The 18,365-nt window shown below is 29.8% G+C and overlaps 1 protein-coding gene across 2 annotated transcripts; it reads right to left on the bottom strand.

Moving 5' to 3' along the window:
- Window positions 1–544: 544 nt before the first annotated feature.
- LOC111316764 (uncharacterized) lies at window positions 545–8,090 on the bottom strand. Of its 2 annotated transcripts, none has more exons than XM_022918881.2 (8): window positions 7,737–8,090; window positions 7,386–7,623; window positions 6,685–6,832; window positions 6,007–6,198; window positions 4,531–4,659; window positions 2,671–2,840; window positions 1,682–1,812; window positions 545–999 (listed from the first exon to the last, which is right to left on the bottom strand). In XM_022918881.2, exons 2-8 carry the CDS (start codon window positions 7,594–7,596, stop codon window positions 919–921), a joined length of 1,062 nt encoding a protein of 353 aa, XP_022774616.2. In that variant the 5' UTR covers window positions 7,597–7,623; window positions 7,737–8,090; the 3' UTR covers window positions 545–918. The 2 variants fall into 2 exon arrangements, with proteins under 2 accessions (XP_022774616.2, XP_022774617.2); XM_022918882.2 differs by having other exon boundaries at window positions 7,749–8,090.
- Window positions 8,091–18,365: the final 10,275 nt, after the last annotated feature.

Raw genomic sequence — 18,365 nt, 5'->3', positions numbered from 1 at the left:
TTCTCCTTTCTATTCTTTTTCTAAATCGACTACTGACTTAAGTATTGGAGCACAAATATTAAGCCATCCCCAGTCTTTTATTGTTAACCATTCTTTTTCAGGGTTGTCCCTCACAAACAGCTCGGCACCAACAAATAATATTAGCATAAAAGGTCGGGAGGTTTAAGAGTATACAAAAAAGCAGGTAATGAAAACCTGACGTCGGCGTTAGAAACGGGTTAAGGCCCTGCCTTTGCGGGGCGTTGGTATATTTATTTCCTTCCTTCCCGAGAGAAATGCATGCATAATCAAACCTGTTTCTGCTGCAGCTGCATAATCAATGGTTCCAAAATGAGGTTTGAGATAAGAGTAGTTGGAATAGCAGTTACATTTTGGTTATTTGCTATTGTTTCGCTAATAAGAGACCGGACTAAGAACATCTCCTCCTACAGCCCTTGAAAGAAATACCCATGAAAATAAATCATTGGTTCATGTCCTCTCCCTTCAATCAAACCCCAAATTTATGTAATTATTTTGAACTTAACTCAATTAATTCATATAATCATTTTTAAAAAATAATATCCAATTAATATAAAATTCAAATTCCAACACATATAGCTCATTCACTTATCCCTAAGCTTTAACATCCTGTGTAAAAAAAATACCCATGAAAAAAATCATTGGCTTCATATTAGCCATTACAATACAAGAATGCACCGCTCTTTCACAATTTCTATCTATACTGTTTACACTTTGACAGGGAATAGCTCTTCAACAATGAAATCTACCATATGACATCAACTTACAGATACTCGATTCGTACAATGCCTAATAGTATACCAAAAAATATGCTTAACGCCTTAGCCACTTAAGTTTTCATTTCAAGCTGCTTGTTTCCCTTTTAATTATCCTTGTCCTGTACAATTGAATTCTGAATCATCATCTTCTGTACGGTTCCTGAAGACATTCTTCCATGAATTCATTCCAAGCTAGCAACGCCGCTCCAACTGCAGGCTCTACCTGAAAAGCATACAAGAAAACAGCCCAAAAGTAAGTTGTGATACATATAAAACAAAATTCGCCTAGTGTCGGCAACCACACAGAGTTGGCTGTTAGGCCAGGAGGACCTCCATGCTACTCATCCCTTGCACTAAAGAACTACCATCTGCCAGTCAGCCACTTATAATATTGAGGGACATTCTTATAAAGACATTAGACCATAGGATATGCTTGAAGGACTAATTTGAATAGAGCAATGACTCAACGGGTGGTTAAATGCCTTGGGAGATATTTTATTGGCAGCTGCAGGCCAGCCAGCTTAAATCAGCCCCATCCCAAAACCATGCCAAGGCATAACAAATAAGACTGTACTTGCCATGACAATTAGATATCAGACAAAAAGTAGTAGTCTGATGGTGTAGGCCAGCCAACAGACCCACTTAAGCAGGAGGACTTTGAAATTCATTATCTCATCTTGTAAGTTTTTGATGTTCTGATATTAACCCTGGAATTTATTCCTAAACAGCAGTTGTGGCATTTTGCATCTCCTTTTGATTTCTACTCTGCTAATGTTTGTTGCAAGAACATGTGATAATTTTTGTCAGTAAAGTGGCCAAAAAGAAGATGACTGCACTTCAAACATAAAAACGTGGATGATGCTTGTACTGGCCATTTGCACTAGAATAGACTAAACTATTCTTACCTTAGGCCTAATAGGAAGGGCCCCTGGGTAGTCCTTCGAGATAAATTCCATGACTTCTCTTCCTATGTCCCACCTCTGCTTCGCTTCAAGAACACCGCCAACCATAACAAGAGGAAAGGAGTTTTTTCCATCTGCAAGGATTGATGCATAGAAATGGAAATTTAGCTGGAACATTCTAATCAACCTGTGGCATAGCTATCAAGGTAGAGACTTCCAAGTTACCCATTATTGCTTCAAAATTACATAATCTGCTGCTTTTGCAAGAACACAATAGCTACTGATTATCATACTAGTAACTAGTAACCATAAGAATGGACCACATACTTGTAGAATGCTTATTCAAACAATCAAATCAATTTATGGCAGAGATATAAAGGGAGTAAAAAAAAATTTTAGAAAATTACTTGTTATGACTTGGGATCACAGCAAAATATATTAAGACTCAACTGCTATATGAATGGCCCATGGAATTTTAAGAAAATGCTTAGCGTAAAAAAGAGCATCCAAAAGATTGTGACCAAACAATAAGGCAAACGGTCATTACAAGGTTATAATCCAAATAAAGCAGATATTAACAAACACAGCCTCTTAAGACTCCAACTGGCACTCCAGCACTTGTAAGCACAAGATATGCACTGGACAATGGCCCTTATAATAAACTAAACAATAATCTTTTAAAGACCAGTCATTTTTTATGAGGGGATAGAATAGACCCTTCATTATTTTTCATAATTAACTCTGCATGATATCTCGTCCAGGCCTACAAAGTCAAATCTAATTTTGTTGTCTGAAAGGTATAGCAAATAATCCTATGTTCTCCACATATTCAGATTTTCTACAAGAATGAAATATCTTTGTGCTAAATTTAGCCAATACTGCACTATCTGACACTACAAAGAGTTTTTTGCTTCTAAATATAGGAATAATTAAACCAAAAAAAAAAAAAAAGAAACTCTCCTCTAATTCAAATTTTGCTTGATACACCCTACCTTCACCACACAAGCCAAGTCTCTGAACAACAGCTTTCACACTTAAAGCCAACTCTTGAACTGCCTCTTTCAAGATCTTATTCGCAACTTCATCACCAGCCTCTGCACAAGAGACAACAACTGGAACAAGTGCTGCAATGCGAGCCCAGGATGGATCTGCATAGGTCCACCTAAATCAATAAGAGAGAAAACAAATGAAATTCAACATTTTATCAATAACGAAACCATGAAGCTCTAATTATATTAATCTATCCCGCAAACTTTGGTTGATGTTACAAACTTCGTGACACTACCTAACCATTGCTCCTAAGTTTCAGAAATTGTGAGAGGAGAAAATAAATTTCCTACATGATAATATAGTTGAGAGAGGATAAAAACAAAGGTCCTTACATAAAAATTAATTTGGATAAACTACATTTATCATCTGTGACCTTTTAAAATTAGTTCCATCTCATCCATGACCTTTTTTTAAGTGAAATGTGGTACCTCAGTGCCTTCTATAATCATGTTAATATCATCCTTCTACCATTAGCCATTAGAAAGTTGACCAAAAACAGCCCCATAAGCAACAATTGGCATGCCAGGGGGCAAGGGAGGAAAGAAAACATAAGGTAAGTTACACTCGTAATCCATGACTTTTTTTTGCAGTTTCATTTCATCCATTAGTTTCCAATTGCAACATAAAAATCTGTAACTTATGAGTGGTTCAATGTCATCCATCCAACTGACTGCATTAGAAATTGTATGGAAGTTGCTACAGAAGAAACACTTAAGATTGCACTGGTGGCAAGTCACCTAAAAAACAATGGTTAAAAGAAAAAGGTAAATCCAGATTATTAACATGCTTTAAATAAAGTCAATAACTAGTCTATCATGAAAAAAAAATATGAGTTTATAAGCTCTGGAAAGAATTTTTGAGATTCAGATAAAAGCTATACGAGCTTAGAGAAAGAAAATGAGAAAATTAATTTGGTGAAATAAGACAATAGAAAAAAAAAAGGAAAATCAAGCGTTTGTGGTGCCAGTAGCAAGGCGAGTTGGGCAATATATGTTTTAAGGTAAGGAAAAGGGGAGAGGGGTTTGCGATTTGGGTTTCTGATACTGCAAAGAAAGATACAGACATGCCAGAAAGATGCAAGAAATGAGAATAAAGAGCAAATGAAAAAAAAAAAAAAAAGATTAGTAATGTGGTTGCTTCATCAATGCTTATTTAGACATTTACATGACAACTTCTGACCATTTTTTAATGGCAATACAACAAATTAATCACAATGAACCATTTTTAAAAGGTCATGATTAAAGTAAAAAGTTGTAGATAAAAATCAAATTCTATAGAAAGATCACAGATGATAAGTGCTATTTACCTTACTTTTTCTTGCCCACATTTGTTACACAGCATGACTCACCTTGCTTACAAGGTCTTTTTGTTGATTTCTTAATGCTTGACTATTGAAAGGTTGATATTGACAGACATATGAAAGGTCATGAAGTATAATGTTAAAATTGAAAGGTAATGGATGAAATATAAACCCACCTTAAAAGGACAAAACTGAATAGTGCAATGAATATGATTTCCTAGCGGACTAATATTTTGATATATTCATATCGTTTAATTGACATCACAAATTGCAAAGAAATTCTAGGAGGCAATTATTAGCCATCTATTAAAGAATTAATCCATACATAAAAAAGGACCACACATATGAAAATATTGTCAATGAGTAACCATTATGAAAAGGGAAGTGGAAACTGTCACATACATTAACACTTTTCAGCCATATTTGATTGATCAATTATTTAATTTGTCTTTCTGAAAGGAGTAGCAATAAAGAGATCTTAACACAACAATTAGATAAATACCCAATTAGTTCATCTGCAGAAGAAAGACCAAGGGTCTGCAAAATGGTAGATTGAAGCATCGTTTGTGGACCACGACCGTCATGAGCCCTAATTACAGCAGTTAGTGCCTGTGCAGCTATTCCATATCCACTGCACTTAAATAAATAAGCACGTCAACGAAAGCTACACTTATAATCATACCAGCAGGTAAAGAAAAAAAAAAAAATAGTAACATATCATCCATCAATAAGATAATAAGTAGGAACAGTAAAAGTTCATGTAATTAAAGCAAATCGTCCTAGAAGCTATTAGGATTATAGAAGTTACTAAAAGAAAGAAGACTGAAAGAGGCTTTGTTAAACAAGTGTCAAATCAAACTTTCCCGAGTTAAGTTGTATTAAGCGAGCAATTTGCTTTTTCATATCTTTCTGCACTTATTTGCACCATTCTACAGCACTTGATTAATCCATCTTCTTTTTTCCATTTCTACACTTGTTCCAAGATTATTTACATTTCAAAGAACTGATACTCGCACAGGGCTATGGTAGACTTTAAAGGAGATACTAACATCCCTATCAAATCGTTGAACTCTACTATAGATGGGCAAAGAAAAAAGAGTTTGCACCATATCCTGGACAACTGCTACAAATACAGCTTTATAACACTAGTAGTTGCAACATTTGTGAAAACGAGGCCATTCAATCAAGCTCTTCTTTCCAATCAAGAGGCTTCTATTTAAGGAGAATTTTCCAAGATCTGAGTTTAGTATTTTTTTTTCCAGAGGAGCAGAACAGCAGAATCTATATTAAAACTCAAAAATGATTGGACTACAATTATCAAGTCTAGAATATGGACCAGTTGGTTGTCAAAAACCCTAGCAAAAATCACTTTGAAAATTGGGATATAAGGGTCAAGAAGGTACAGAGTATTGTATAGGGAATTGTTTTTGGTGTTTGATGTAGCGGGGGCTATGATAAGCCAAGTTTGTTTTTGGTTGGTATCATTTGGTTATTTTAACAAAATTGATTCACTTATAGGAAAAGAGGGGGGGGGGGGGGGGGGGAAGGAGGGGGAACGCTCTTCAAATTTTTGTAAGAAATGAAAGTGCAGAATCGTTTTTGTAGAATAGAATTTTCTTTTGCTAAAAAGTTTAGAATTGTAAAGTTGATTTCAATAAAGTTAATGTGTCAATGTCAATTCAAATCTTAAGCCATCTAATGATATAAATAATGAACTTGAACTTGTTTGAAATTTTGTATTCAAATCCTAACTATATCCAAACAAAAAATTTCAGACTCAAAATTTTCAGCTCCAAATTTGAGTCCCCATTCCCCAAAAAGACCTTAACCCTTAAGCATTGTGTCAACTAAACATCATCAAAATAAAAAAGTAACAGTCTGATAGGTAAAAACTCAAAATGTCTGGAAATGAATATTAGAGAAAAAATAAACAACAAATAAGGAGGCTAAAAATAAAAACAAAGTCACAATCATCTACCTTCCCCAATCTCCTAGGACAGGTCCTGCGCCAGCTGCTCGAGCTTCTCTGCCGTCTTCTGTGAATCCATATGCAATGGTTCCTGTACCAGCAATTAGTACACAACCATGGAGCTTACCCATTGTCCCACTAGCCAAAGCTGCCACAGCATCATTTCGTACATAGAGCTTTACATGGCTGGGAAATATGTCTCTATACAAATCATCAAAAGGCAGGTTCATAAATGACTATTTTTTACATATTTATATATAGAACAAACTTCAGGTAAAGAGAGAAGCAAAAAGGTTAAACGAATTATCATAACAAAATTTGAATATTTCAGCAGAAAATTGATAGAGTCGATGCATCTGCCCAAACCTTCAGATGCCTCTAAAGAATTCATAACTCAATAAGCATGGGTCATTTTCATTTTTCCTTTTCCACAAAACATGTCAGATATTGCAAATGAAAGGTGAATTACATGGATTTTCTTAAACTTGTATTAATTCTTAAAAGACATCAGAATCTCCATTTCATTTAAAATGAACACAGTTTCTCCCAGAATCTAGACAATGCTAGTTTATATGTTCCAAGTTAGGGATAACAGCGTTCACATTAATTCTAGCAGCTTTGCAATTATGTTGAGCTTCAAATTAGATGCCAGTCTCAAACTACAAGATGCATAAATAGAAAGCAAACCTAAGCCAGGTTAATATTCTTTGCTGGTCTGTAGGATGGTTAACACCAGATACTGCTAAACAAACAGCTCGAACTGCAGATCGATTAGAACCAGACTTTGAAAGCGCATCTGCCATAACTTGCTCCAATGTTTCTTTGGCAACAGTTTCTGTAAAATACAGAAAATTGATAACCACAACATTGACATGAACTACCGGTATTTACTATTTTATGGCCCAAAAAGAAAAATAACGGAAGAAACAACCAAAACCAGACTGTGAATCCAACATATTATGGACAATACTTGTAATTGCAATCAAAGATTAGCTTGCCAATTCAGGCTGCATCTAGTCTAATTGCTTTTGTTATTTGCTTTTTGCTTCTTCTGTTCTTTAGAAGTTGCTAAAAAAGGCAAAAGCAAATAGTAAACAGAAAATCACACTTCATTGAGAATGAAAAATGTTAAACATATTCAAACATAATTGTTTCACATAAAAGCAAAATCATGCATTGTGTTTTTCCCAAAATTTGAACTTTAATGTTTTAATAATTAAAAAATGCTACTATTTGCTTTTAAACCTATGAACACTTCTAAACTAATGAATTTGAACCCTCAAAATTGCTAATTATGTATAAATTTCGGAGACAAAAACAAATGAAAAATAAAACCCTACGCTTTAAGAGAGAGAGAGAGAGAGAGAGAGAGAAAGAGAGAAAATTACCGCCAACGCTGTTGTGATTCGAGCAGCCGGCGACGGCACGGGCGAGAAGGGGAAGTGGGTCAGGAAGAGCGTCGGAGAAAGGCATAATTGAAATACAAACGCAAACAGTGGAAGTGGTTCCACCGTCCAATCCTAAAATCACCTGCCTGTTCGTCGGCACCGCCACCTCGTGCTCGAAGTCCCAGATCTCGCCATTCCTGTATCTCTTCATTGCAGAAAAATCTGTTGATGATTCAAACTTGTAAAAATTCAAAGAGAGGGAGTCAGACAGTAGTGAATGAGCCAATGTAGAGCGAATTTTCCTTTTTTTTTTTTTTTAATTAACAAATGCGGGAAAGGGTTGGCGAAGACTTTAAAAAATACTCTGACAATTCGGACGGCTAATCCGCCAAATGCTAATAGCTTGACGATTCCGTCATTCAATGACTTTGAATTCAATTCCACGCCCACGTTGGCTCCATCTGTCGCTCTTAGAAATTTGATGATTTTTGACTCTACAAAAATGTACAAAAATGGAGGCTTCGAATCAAAATACAAAACATATAAAAGATGGAGGCTTCGATCGCCCAGCCGATTGGATGGGTTACGTTGTGAGGGAGGGCCAAGGGCAGCCAGGACCTGAATTTTTTAACAATTTCACAATGATGCAAAATTTCACCATAAATGCTAAGGACTCCTTAGTTTTCGCATTATTAATTAAAATTTTTGTAAAAGATAAGATTGAGATATTTCACTACTCCCTATCTCTGTCTTCTTTAATTCATTTATATTTATTTTGATGATAGTAATTAAAATTTTCGTAATTCCCATCTCTCTCCTCTTTAATTCATTTATTTTTATTTTTAAAATGTTTGATACGTTATCATCACTTAAAAATTTTGATATGGTATTATCAACCGAAAAATTATGATGATTTATGTATAAGGATTAAATTACCATATTTGATAATCATATAATGATTTAATATAACAATAATTTTGAATAATAAAAAATTATTTAATCATTATTTTGGAACATTATTTAATTTATATCCAAAAAGGTATGAAAATTTTTTATTGCAGTAAAAAAAATATAAAATTAATAATAGTTAATATTATTTATTTAATACATGAATTAAAAATTTATTTTTTTAAAATTAATTATAATTATTTTATATTTTTAAATTAATATTTATTGTGACAAGTTTAAAAATAATTTATGTGATTTCTTTTAATTTTTTAATTTATGTAGATGTGTCAAATAAATTAGGTGGCTAATGACATAACATGGTTCGATAGTCGTAAAATAATCGGATTGAATCAAGCAAAATACATACATATATATATATGTCATGTTGAGTTAGAAGTTTTAAAAATCTCTTGGTTTGACACGGTTCGACCCGTTAAAAGTTAGTTTCAGCACGTGATATATGGATTAATACTACATGATATACAAGTCTAAATGTGCCATACCATATTGGCACGTAATTGTTATAAATTGACTTTCGGGATTTGATTGTAGTTTTGTTATTTTTTGTATTATAATGAAATTATATTTATTTTTTGATAATTTATAAAATAAAATTATATTAAATAAATTTATTTATTAAATATTTAAATTATTAATAAATAAATTATCTCTAATTAGTTTGCAAATCATTCTATACATGAATTATTTTTATTCATTTAAATTGGCATTTATAAAAATAAATTAGTATTCTTTTCAAAGTTATATGATCAAAATATTCAAACTTGTAACATATATACATATATATATATATATATATAAGATTTTAGTTGTAAAATAAAAAGAGGGATTGGTCACTTAAAAAGGCATAAGAAAAAACATAAGGATGCATCTATCACTTTTAATAATCCCACACATACTATACTTAGTCAACATCTTAATGGGTCTTTAGGTGCATTTCATTTTCACAAGATAATTGGTGTAACCAATTAGTTAAATTTATAATATGATTTGAGCAACCATTTGTTTTTGCAGATGATGAACATTTTAATAATTTAATTAAAAATGATATACTACTTAATTATAAAATAATTTCAAGAAGTATCGTTAGATCATATGCTTTTACAATATTTTTTCTTATAAAAAAAATTTAATATCTAGTTTATAAAAAATTTCTTTTAGAATTTCACTTATTTCTGATATGAATTAATGACAAAACTTTAATTATGTGTATTATTGGGCAATTGTTAGATGATGTATGTATGTTTTTTTTTTTTAAATATTAGGATTGTAATTTCAATATCTTTATTTGGTGAATTATATTATTCATCTCTATGGATGTAGACATTTAACTAAATCAAGTAAATTATATGTTCTTTTTATTTCATTATGTGTTTATTATTTATCACATATTAATTTAAAAATAATAGATGAATCTTTTTAAATAATTAAAATTTTGAAAAAGTATTAATAGACTTTTCTTGACCTAGCTTGGCACAAAAAATAGTGTTGTGCCCAGCATGGTATGACCCATGAAAATTACTGGCTATGTGCCATGTTGGGCCATACTTTAACTTTCATGAACAGTGTTAGCATGACACATTAAAAAATAATGTTAGGTTGGCATATCTATTAACATATGAACTAATATTTAAGTGAGTTATGTCAGACCAACATAACTCATTTGACACTTCTAAATTTATATAATATAATATTTGATTTTAATATATTAGTTTTATTTTCTAATTCAAATATTTTTTTACATAATTTATACTATAAAAATTAATTTACTTATGAATAAATATATTTTTATTTAATAATTTAATAATATTTTATTATGAAGCAAATAAAATATTACTAATATTTGATAAATTTTTATTTTTAAATAACATTAAAATCATTAATTCATATAACTATTATAATGTGCATAGTTATTTTGGTACATTCAAATAAAATAATATTTAATTTATAATAACATGATAATCTTCAATTACTAAAAATTAATGATTTTTAATCAAACAATGTGATTAAATATCACAAGCAATATAATCACTTTAATAATAAGATTACCTCAGTTATTAAATTATCATAATGATTTTGAAAATAATATCAAAAGTTACGTTTAAGTTTATTTATTTATTCCTTTTTATTAATATATGATTTTAAATTATACAATAAAAATAATTTTTATTATTTTATAAATCTCATCTTTTTTTTTTGAAAAAAAAAAGTCAAATTGGAATTAAAATTGTAAACAAACCTAAAATTAACAAACGTTACTCATCTATATTAAAGAGTTAGTTGGCAAAAGCATTTAAATATTATAAACTATTTCTAACTTACAACCTCTAAATGCCAATTTCAAAGACGTACCAACTAATTCAAAAGTCAGTTGATAATATAGACACTTAATTTTGTTTGGTGTCCTTTGAAATTATTTTGATTCTTAATAATCTTGAATTTGTGGTGGGCTTTGAGCTAGTCCATTTCCTCATGGGTTTATTTGTGTCTCAGGCTTTTTGAATCAAAAGCCCAATTCTCTTTTTTTGAGTAAATTTTAATTTATCTTATTATTATTTGATTTTGAAAAATGAATCCGATAAACAAATCAGAAAATTTTGAGATAAATCTTAAATGAAAATGAGTTTGAATTGAAATATGATTGAAATGAAACCCTTATTAGATGAAGTTTTTAAAAGCAATCTAAAACCCTATCTCATTTAAGACCTTTTATATAAACAAACTCAATCAATCAAAAAGGGGAAACAATTACAAAAGATAACAATTGAGCGAGATCCAACATCCAGTGGCTAATTCCTAACTAATTAGCATCTTCGAACCACCACAAGTTCACTTTTGTTTCTATTGCCAACCTTTTACTTGAGCTTTACTAAGCAGTATCTAATATTAGATTTCTTCACCAATTAAAGACTGACAGTTTCCACCATTACCATTCAACACAAAAAAGGCAATTATCAATGATCTCGAGCCTACTAGCCAACAATAGCCATAGCCATCACCATCGCCCATTAACATCCAATAACATAGAATTCACCCTAAATTGACCTAAATTTCCCACTGTTATACCCCTTCCCATAACTAACGCCCTTTTTCTTACGACATTTCCAAGCTTGAGCTAGCTCTACCATTTGCACACAAAAGGCTACCACGACACAACCACTTGAGCCCTAACCATCCATAATATCACAACCGCTAAAAATTAGTCAAATCTATGCCTTTACCATAATTGATGAAAGCAGTAAACAATAGATGAAGAAAATACAATCGCCAAAAATATAATCACCTAACAACTCATCAACCATTAACAACTTATACCTAGCAATTTCACCAACATAGGCAACCAAAATCAGATAACAATCCAAAAAAGAGATATAAGCACAATTAAAGACCTAGCTTCAATCACAATCCACAATTAGATATCAAAACAAAAGAAAATAAAAAAAAACCATTCACCACCATTCATTATCATTATTGAGACCAGAGCCATCCCCAAGCTTCAAAATCAATCATTGTTAACACCAACAGTCCAAAGTCACCAACCTGAAATCTACACAACAACAAAGGAAAAAAAAAAAAGCTTAACACAAGAAAATATAAAAATGAGAGGATTTTTTCCCTTAGGTTTTGGGTCTAAGGTGTTTTAAAAAGATTTAAATCTTCAAGTTTGGCAAAGAGGGTGATTTGAAAAAGAGGAGAAACATACCCAAACTTGAAGGCCATTGGAACAGTGAGGGATGTTTTAAGGTTTGATCACCGAGACTTTAGGCTAAGATGTATAAAAAATCTAGCAAGTTCTTGGAGAAACTATATAGAACATATGAAAGAAGAGACTAATTGACTTATTTTAGAATTTTTAAAGTTTTTCGATTGTTGATGGATGGTTGACGTTGATGGCATATGGTGACCACATGACAATTACCAAGTTCTGGGAATTTTAAAAAACATAATGCCAGATGTTCTTGAGTTATTGGTTTTCTAGGTTAATTTTGTAAAAAGAGAATAAAAAGAGAGGAAAAGAAAAAAAAAAGAAAAAAAATGAGGTAAAACAAAAAATTTTTGTTTTAAATAAACTAAGTAAAATGCACCGTTTCATTAAACAAAGAAGATCTGCGTGTTTTGCTAACCCGACTCGAAATCCATGAAGATAACCTGAAAACTTAAAAATTGGTTTCAGTTGAGCTATAGAAGCCAAGCCTCCAAGCCATCTTTTGACTATAGAGTCTAACCGAGTAGTCCTTTTAAGTGGATTTGAGCCAAGAAAAGATGAATTTTTTTGTATTGTTTTGATATTTTATTTATTTATTTATTTGTTTGTTTGTTTCATTTAAGGTTTTTAAATAAAATAGTATAATTAATTTTTTAAAATTCTATCAAACTATTAAAAAATTTAAATATCAAATTGAATCTTATAAAATTATTGGAAGGTTTAATAAATTTTTTAAATGAATTAAAAAATATTTTTTCGAAACCAATCCTACCAAACTATTAAAGGCTTTAAATATCAAATTAAATCTTATCAAACTATTTGAAGACTTAATGATTTTTTTCAATCATAACAAATTATTGGAAAAGTTAAATCTCAGAGTTAAATCTTACTAAATTATTAAAAGATTTAATGATTTTTTAAAATAAATTCATAAATAAATTTTTGAATAAAAAATTTTACCAAACTATTGGAGGTAATGTCTTAAAATAAATGTTATCAAATTATTAGAAGATTTTATTGATTTTAAAGATAATTAATATCTTGAAAACACATTAATGAATCCAATAACAAAGCCTCTTTAGAGTTGGACATTAGTCTCCATGAATACTCCTGAGGTGAGAAAAATTTCTTAATTTGCTACTAAACTATTGAAGTAATTTTAAGATTAATTTTTAATATTAAATTTATTCATTAAAATTATGAATATGTTTTAAGGCATGGATAACACGAAATCAATTGGTACCATCCTTTGGATGGGTGCTATAAGGGTGCTATAATCTTTATCATGTGTAACTATACTCTCAAATGTAATTCTAGTTTTGCAAACTAGAATCTAGCTTTTAAAAATATCCAAGTCAAACTTGGGACTTCTCTTTCAAATGAGATATATTTAGTTGGGTAGCCAATCGTAGTTAAACAAAAAAAAATTGGTGGCAACTCCTATTATCGTGTCTAGTGGTTAAGTTTTCAAACTTATATGTTATGATAGTTTGACAACTCTTCTGGAAATTGCTAAGAATTAGGCTAGTAAATGAATTCATATTATCCAAGCCTAACTTAATAAGTTTAAGAATTTTCTTTAAAGATTTTTTTTATATTTTATTTATTTTCAACTATGTAATATTCTATCATTCATTTGCATTTCATGATATAAGCTCTATACTCAGGCTCCATCCTTTAGGAAAGAGTAAAGTACTTACATTTTCATGAGATTTCATGTTTTCACATGGGCTAGCAAAATACTCTCATTCAAATTAATTTTTTTTTTTATTGTAGCCTATGATAGGTGAGGATTGGGTTATCTTACTAGTTTGTCATGGACAAGAATATGAGGAATAATTTGGGAACCTTTAGATTGTGAATCCAAACTACAAATAGTAAAACATAAGAAGCCAACCTTAGGTTAAAGCCATATCTAAAATATAACCCTAGGTAGGACATATGAGTGGACATTTCTAATTTTATTTGTATCAACCTTATGAAAGGTTGGAAAATTTTATTTGGTCTTTTATTTATTGTTAAGCTATTATATGTCAAACTTTAATGCAACATCATTAAAGTATGCATTCACCCATGCATCATAATATGGTAAACATTAGTATATGCATTCATTTACCCTTTCATACATTGTTATGCATGCATTTATGTGTGTATGCGTCATAATTGTTATGTGTCATGCATTAAATGCATGCATTCATTCATGCATATAGGATTTTTAAGTAAGTTAAGGTAATATTGAAAACTTCTTTGCATAAACACTTAGTAACATAAGCATGTTAATTGTAGTACATAAGGTTCAAGGATAGCTTGATCATTTAAAAATTTGATTTAGCCCACTCACGATTAGTAGAATACTCGAGCATAAGCCAGATGCATGGAACAAGATAATGTAAGCCGTCTTGAAAAAATGGATAAGGCATAAAAAGAGCTTAAATGAGAACTAAACAAAATATTAGAGGCCTTGAATAAAATGAATAAAAGAAAGATTGTAGAAAAAGATTTTACTTTACAATACCATCTATCATTGGATATTATCAACCTTTGTACCCTCTCAAGTATGGCACACATAAGGCTCAGTCTTCTTAATGAATTCCCCTACTTATAATTTATGCTTCTTGCGAGATATACGCATCTTGGGATGCCATTTGCATTCCACTAACAATTTATGCTTCTTGTAAGATATACCTATATTGGGATTTTTTTACGTCAACGCATGGGCAATTTTAAAGCTTCATTAATCCTCTTTATATAAAAAAATAGTTGATCCAACTTAAGTCCCCAACTTAGATGGCCTAAAAGAGAAAAAGAAGGTGAAAACAGTTGAGACTTTAGAAGACTCAAAAGCCAAATAAAAAATAAACATTAAAGGAGAGATTACAAGTAGTTGAAGGGATAGACTATTATAGTTCCATGGATGTAGCAAGCTTCTCTTAGTCCCAAATGTTGTAATCCTGCCAAAATTCAATATTCTTGAGTTTGAAAAGTATGATGGTATGAAGTGTCCGATAAATCATATCATTATGTAATATTGAAAAATGACTGCCTATACTAGTGATGAAAAGCTATTGATACATTTGTTCCAAGATAACATTATTGGCTCAGCTGTACATCTAATTAAACATAACCTATATCCACTATTGAAATAGCTTGCTTGGGCATTCTTTACATAGTATTGCCACAACATAGACTTGGTTTTTGATCAATTTTTTTCATAAAACATGGAAAAGAAAGTAACAGAGTCATTTAAGAAATATGTCTAAAGATGGAATGGCTACTTAAGTTCAACCATGTCTGGCTAAGAAAGAAATAATTGTACTATTTGTGAATACCCTAAAAGCACCCTATTATGAAAAAATGATAGGGAATGCAACAAAAAACTTCATCAACATAGTAATTTCAAAAATAAAAAATAAAAAATACCATTAAAAGTGACAAACTTGAAGAAGAAGAGACCAGCAATACAAAAAAAGATGGGATACCTAAAAAGAAAGAAATTGAAGCCCAAGCTATAAACTTAAAAGGGTAATAGTTAAGAAGTTATGCTCTGTATCCACAATCAGTTTATCTTACTTACTACCCCATTGTTAATAGTATTGCATAAGTACTTTACCAACCTGTTCCATAACCAACATACCTAGCCATTTACCAACCAACTTGTCAAACATGTGCATATGGGCCTGGTCCTATCCACTAGCAGATTTTAACCTTTAATTTTGAAGTAGCCAAAGTAATAGTTTATGATAATTTTTTTAAAATATATAAAATCTATTAATAATAAAAAAAAGATGCAAACATATAATAACAAAACTTACAATTATAAGTATGCTAATATATAAATATATATATATCAAATTGAATATATTAAACAATTAATCTCACGATTTCTAATGATAAATCACTAATAATATTCTTTATAAAAATAAAATCATTATATTTTTTACAATATTAAAATATTATTTTATCATACTTAATAGTTAAAGTATTAAATGAAAAAATCATAAAAATATATTTTTTAAATAAATTAAATTTTAAAACAACAAAGTAAAGACTGTGATATATAAATTAAAACCTTTTAATTTTTTACATGGTATTTTTATATTATGAAAAATGAAAATGTATTTAAACTAATCATATTAATTGTTTTAACATGTAATGATTTTCAAATAAAACGAGCATGCAGAATATAGTAAAAGAATTGATTGAAAAAATGAATCATAATTGGATATTTGTCAAATCGGTTTTAGTTATTATAATAAGTGCATATATATCAAACTTAAATTTATATATTTGTAAAAATATAGTGTTGACAAATTTATTACTCATTTTAAATTAAAAATTATTTATAATAAGTAAACACAAGTTAAAGAATTATATTTTCTTTTTGAAATTAGTAATTGTAATATTTAGATACAAATAATTTTTGTAACTATATATTTAATAAAAATGCATAAAATAAAGAATAATATATATCAACATAATATATCAACATAATAAATTTAGGTTTAAAGGGGCCGAATTAATTTTTTTATAAAAAGATTTCAAAATTATTATGAAAATAACATATGTATATGCATGTCTTGAAAGCATCCACCAGTCTGTTTTTGTTCAATAAATGGTCTTCAAAGAAAGCATTCACATTTGAAATGAAAAATGACCATTTTTATTTTGCCTTTCATGAAATCTTCCATTGCTACCCTTTTTGAGCCTATTATGATTTTTTTTCTAAAGAACCTTGACCAAAAACCATTCTCCCCACTGAGAGACAAATTCTAGGAAGTGACCCATTTGGTAAAAAAGAAAAAAAAAGAGCGAAAGGTCACAATATGTCTCAAAGATGAAGAGCAAAAAAAGATAGTTAAGCTTTTCACAAAAGAAAAAATAGATATCATAAATGATTTGAAAGGTAAGGTAGAAAAAAATAATTTTGTAAGTGAACTTTACTTAGAAAAGAATAGTAAAAAAATGAAGAGTGTGAATAAAAAATGAAATGATAAAGAATGGGGTGAAGCGCCAAGTTGCCTTACATATTAAGAAATGATCCTTTGGTTTGAACCTTTTAAACATATATTTTAAGCTTATTTTAGTTATTTTTTATGATCTTTCACTGTAGCCTACATTAAATGCCTTAAAAATCAATTTTGATTAAATACAAATGCTTGAATTGAAGGATCATATATTGAACTAAAGTAGCTTGTGATCAAGTAATGATATCATGATTTATTCTCAAGTTTTAGAGATTGATTTGAAATGTGTGAGAGACATCAATTATGGGTTAAGTGAAATGAAATAAAAAGGAAAAAAATGAAAAAATGTGAAAAAAAAAAGATTCAAATTGAAAACCTAAAAAATGTGATTTAGGTAGAAAAACATTTTAGTTGAAAACTAGAGAGGTAATTAAATATAAGAAAGATCAATTTCCTTTGAAGATCTTTAAAACTAAGGCAAATTTTGATGAACTTAAAATGATTTCAAAAATCAATGGAATGACTTTTTAAAAAAGAATTTTGATTAATGTTAAAACTTGTCTGAATATTCATTATTTGAATATTGTTATGCCATGCAAACACTTATCCTAGTGGTATGCTTTGAGTTTGTTCTATTGCCTATTTGTTTTTTCTATCAAACTTATTTTTGTATTGATTATCCCATTCTTTCATTTTAACTTATTCCTATCACTTTTGCATCCTCATGATGAATTGGGGAAACATGTTATGCATTGTATTTGTCATGAATTGAAATAACGATATATAAATGACTGATAATATTCATAAAAGATTCCTGTATTCTTTTGAAAATAAATCTAGGATGAGAGCAAAATAAAAATGAAAAAAAAATGAAAGAAACCTGAGAGAATGATTTGAAAAGGCAAATATGGTGACCAAGTGATGAATATAGTGATAGATTAGTTAATATAACTTATGAGTTATGACCAGATGATGGAAATAACGTGGATTAGTTTTATGAAATTTGTAAATTAATTGTAAAACTATTAGTGCTAAGAAACTAAAAAAGAAAATGTGAGATAGTGGAGTTTTGACAACCTTATCACCATAATTGGAATTTCATGGCATTAATTTTAGTGAAATTTGCATTATATGCATTGCATTGATGATAATCATTTCACATATAAGAAATTTTGATTTTGATTTTGAAGTTAAACCTAATAAAAGGTTCTGGAAGTTTTTCGAGAAGATGTTGATCCTTAGAAAAGAAAAATTTTCCAAGATAAGATTTTGATCCCTAGATAAGAAATAGTTATGCTTGTTTGAAAAGAATTTTTAGTTGAGTTATTAAACAATGGATAAGGA

This window comes from Durio zibethinus, chromosome 24 (assembly GCF_047325235.1).
Source record: "Durio zibethinus cultivar Kanyao isolate XHJ-2024 chromosome 24, ASM4732523v1, whole genome shotgun sequence".
NCBI classification, from domain to species: Eukaryota; Viridiplantae; Streptophyta; class Magnoliopsida; order Malvales; family Malvaceae; genus Durio; species Durio zibethinus.
Note: the sequence above shows the minus strand (reverse complement) of the source record. Positions and strands in the feature narration are given on the sequence as shown.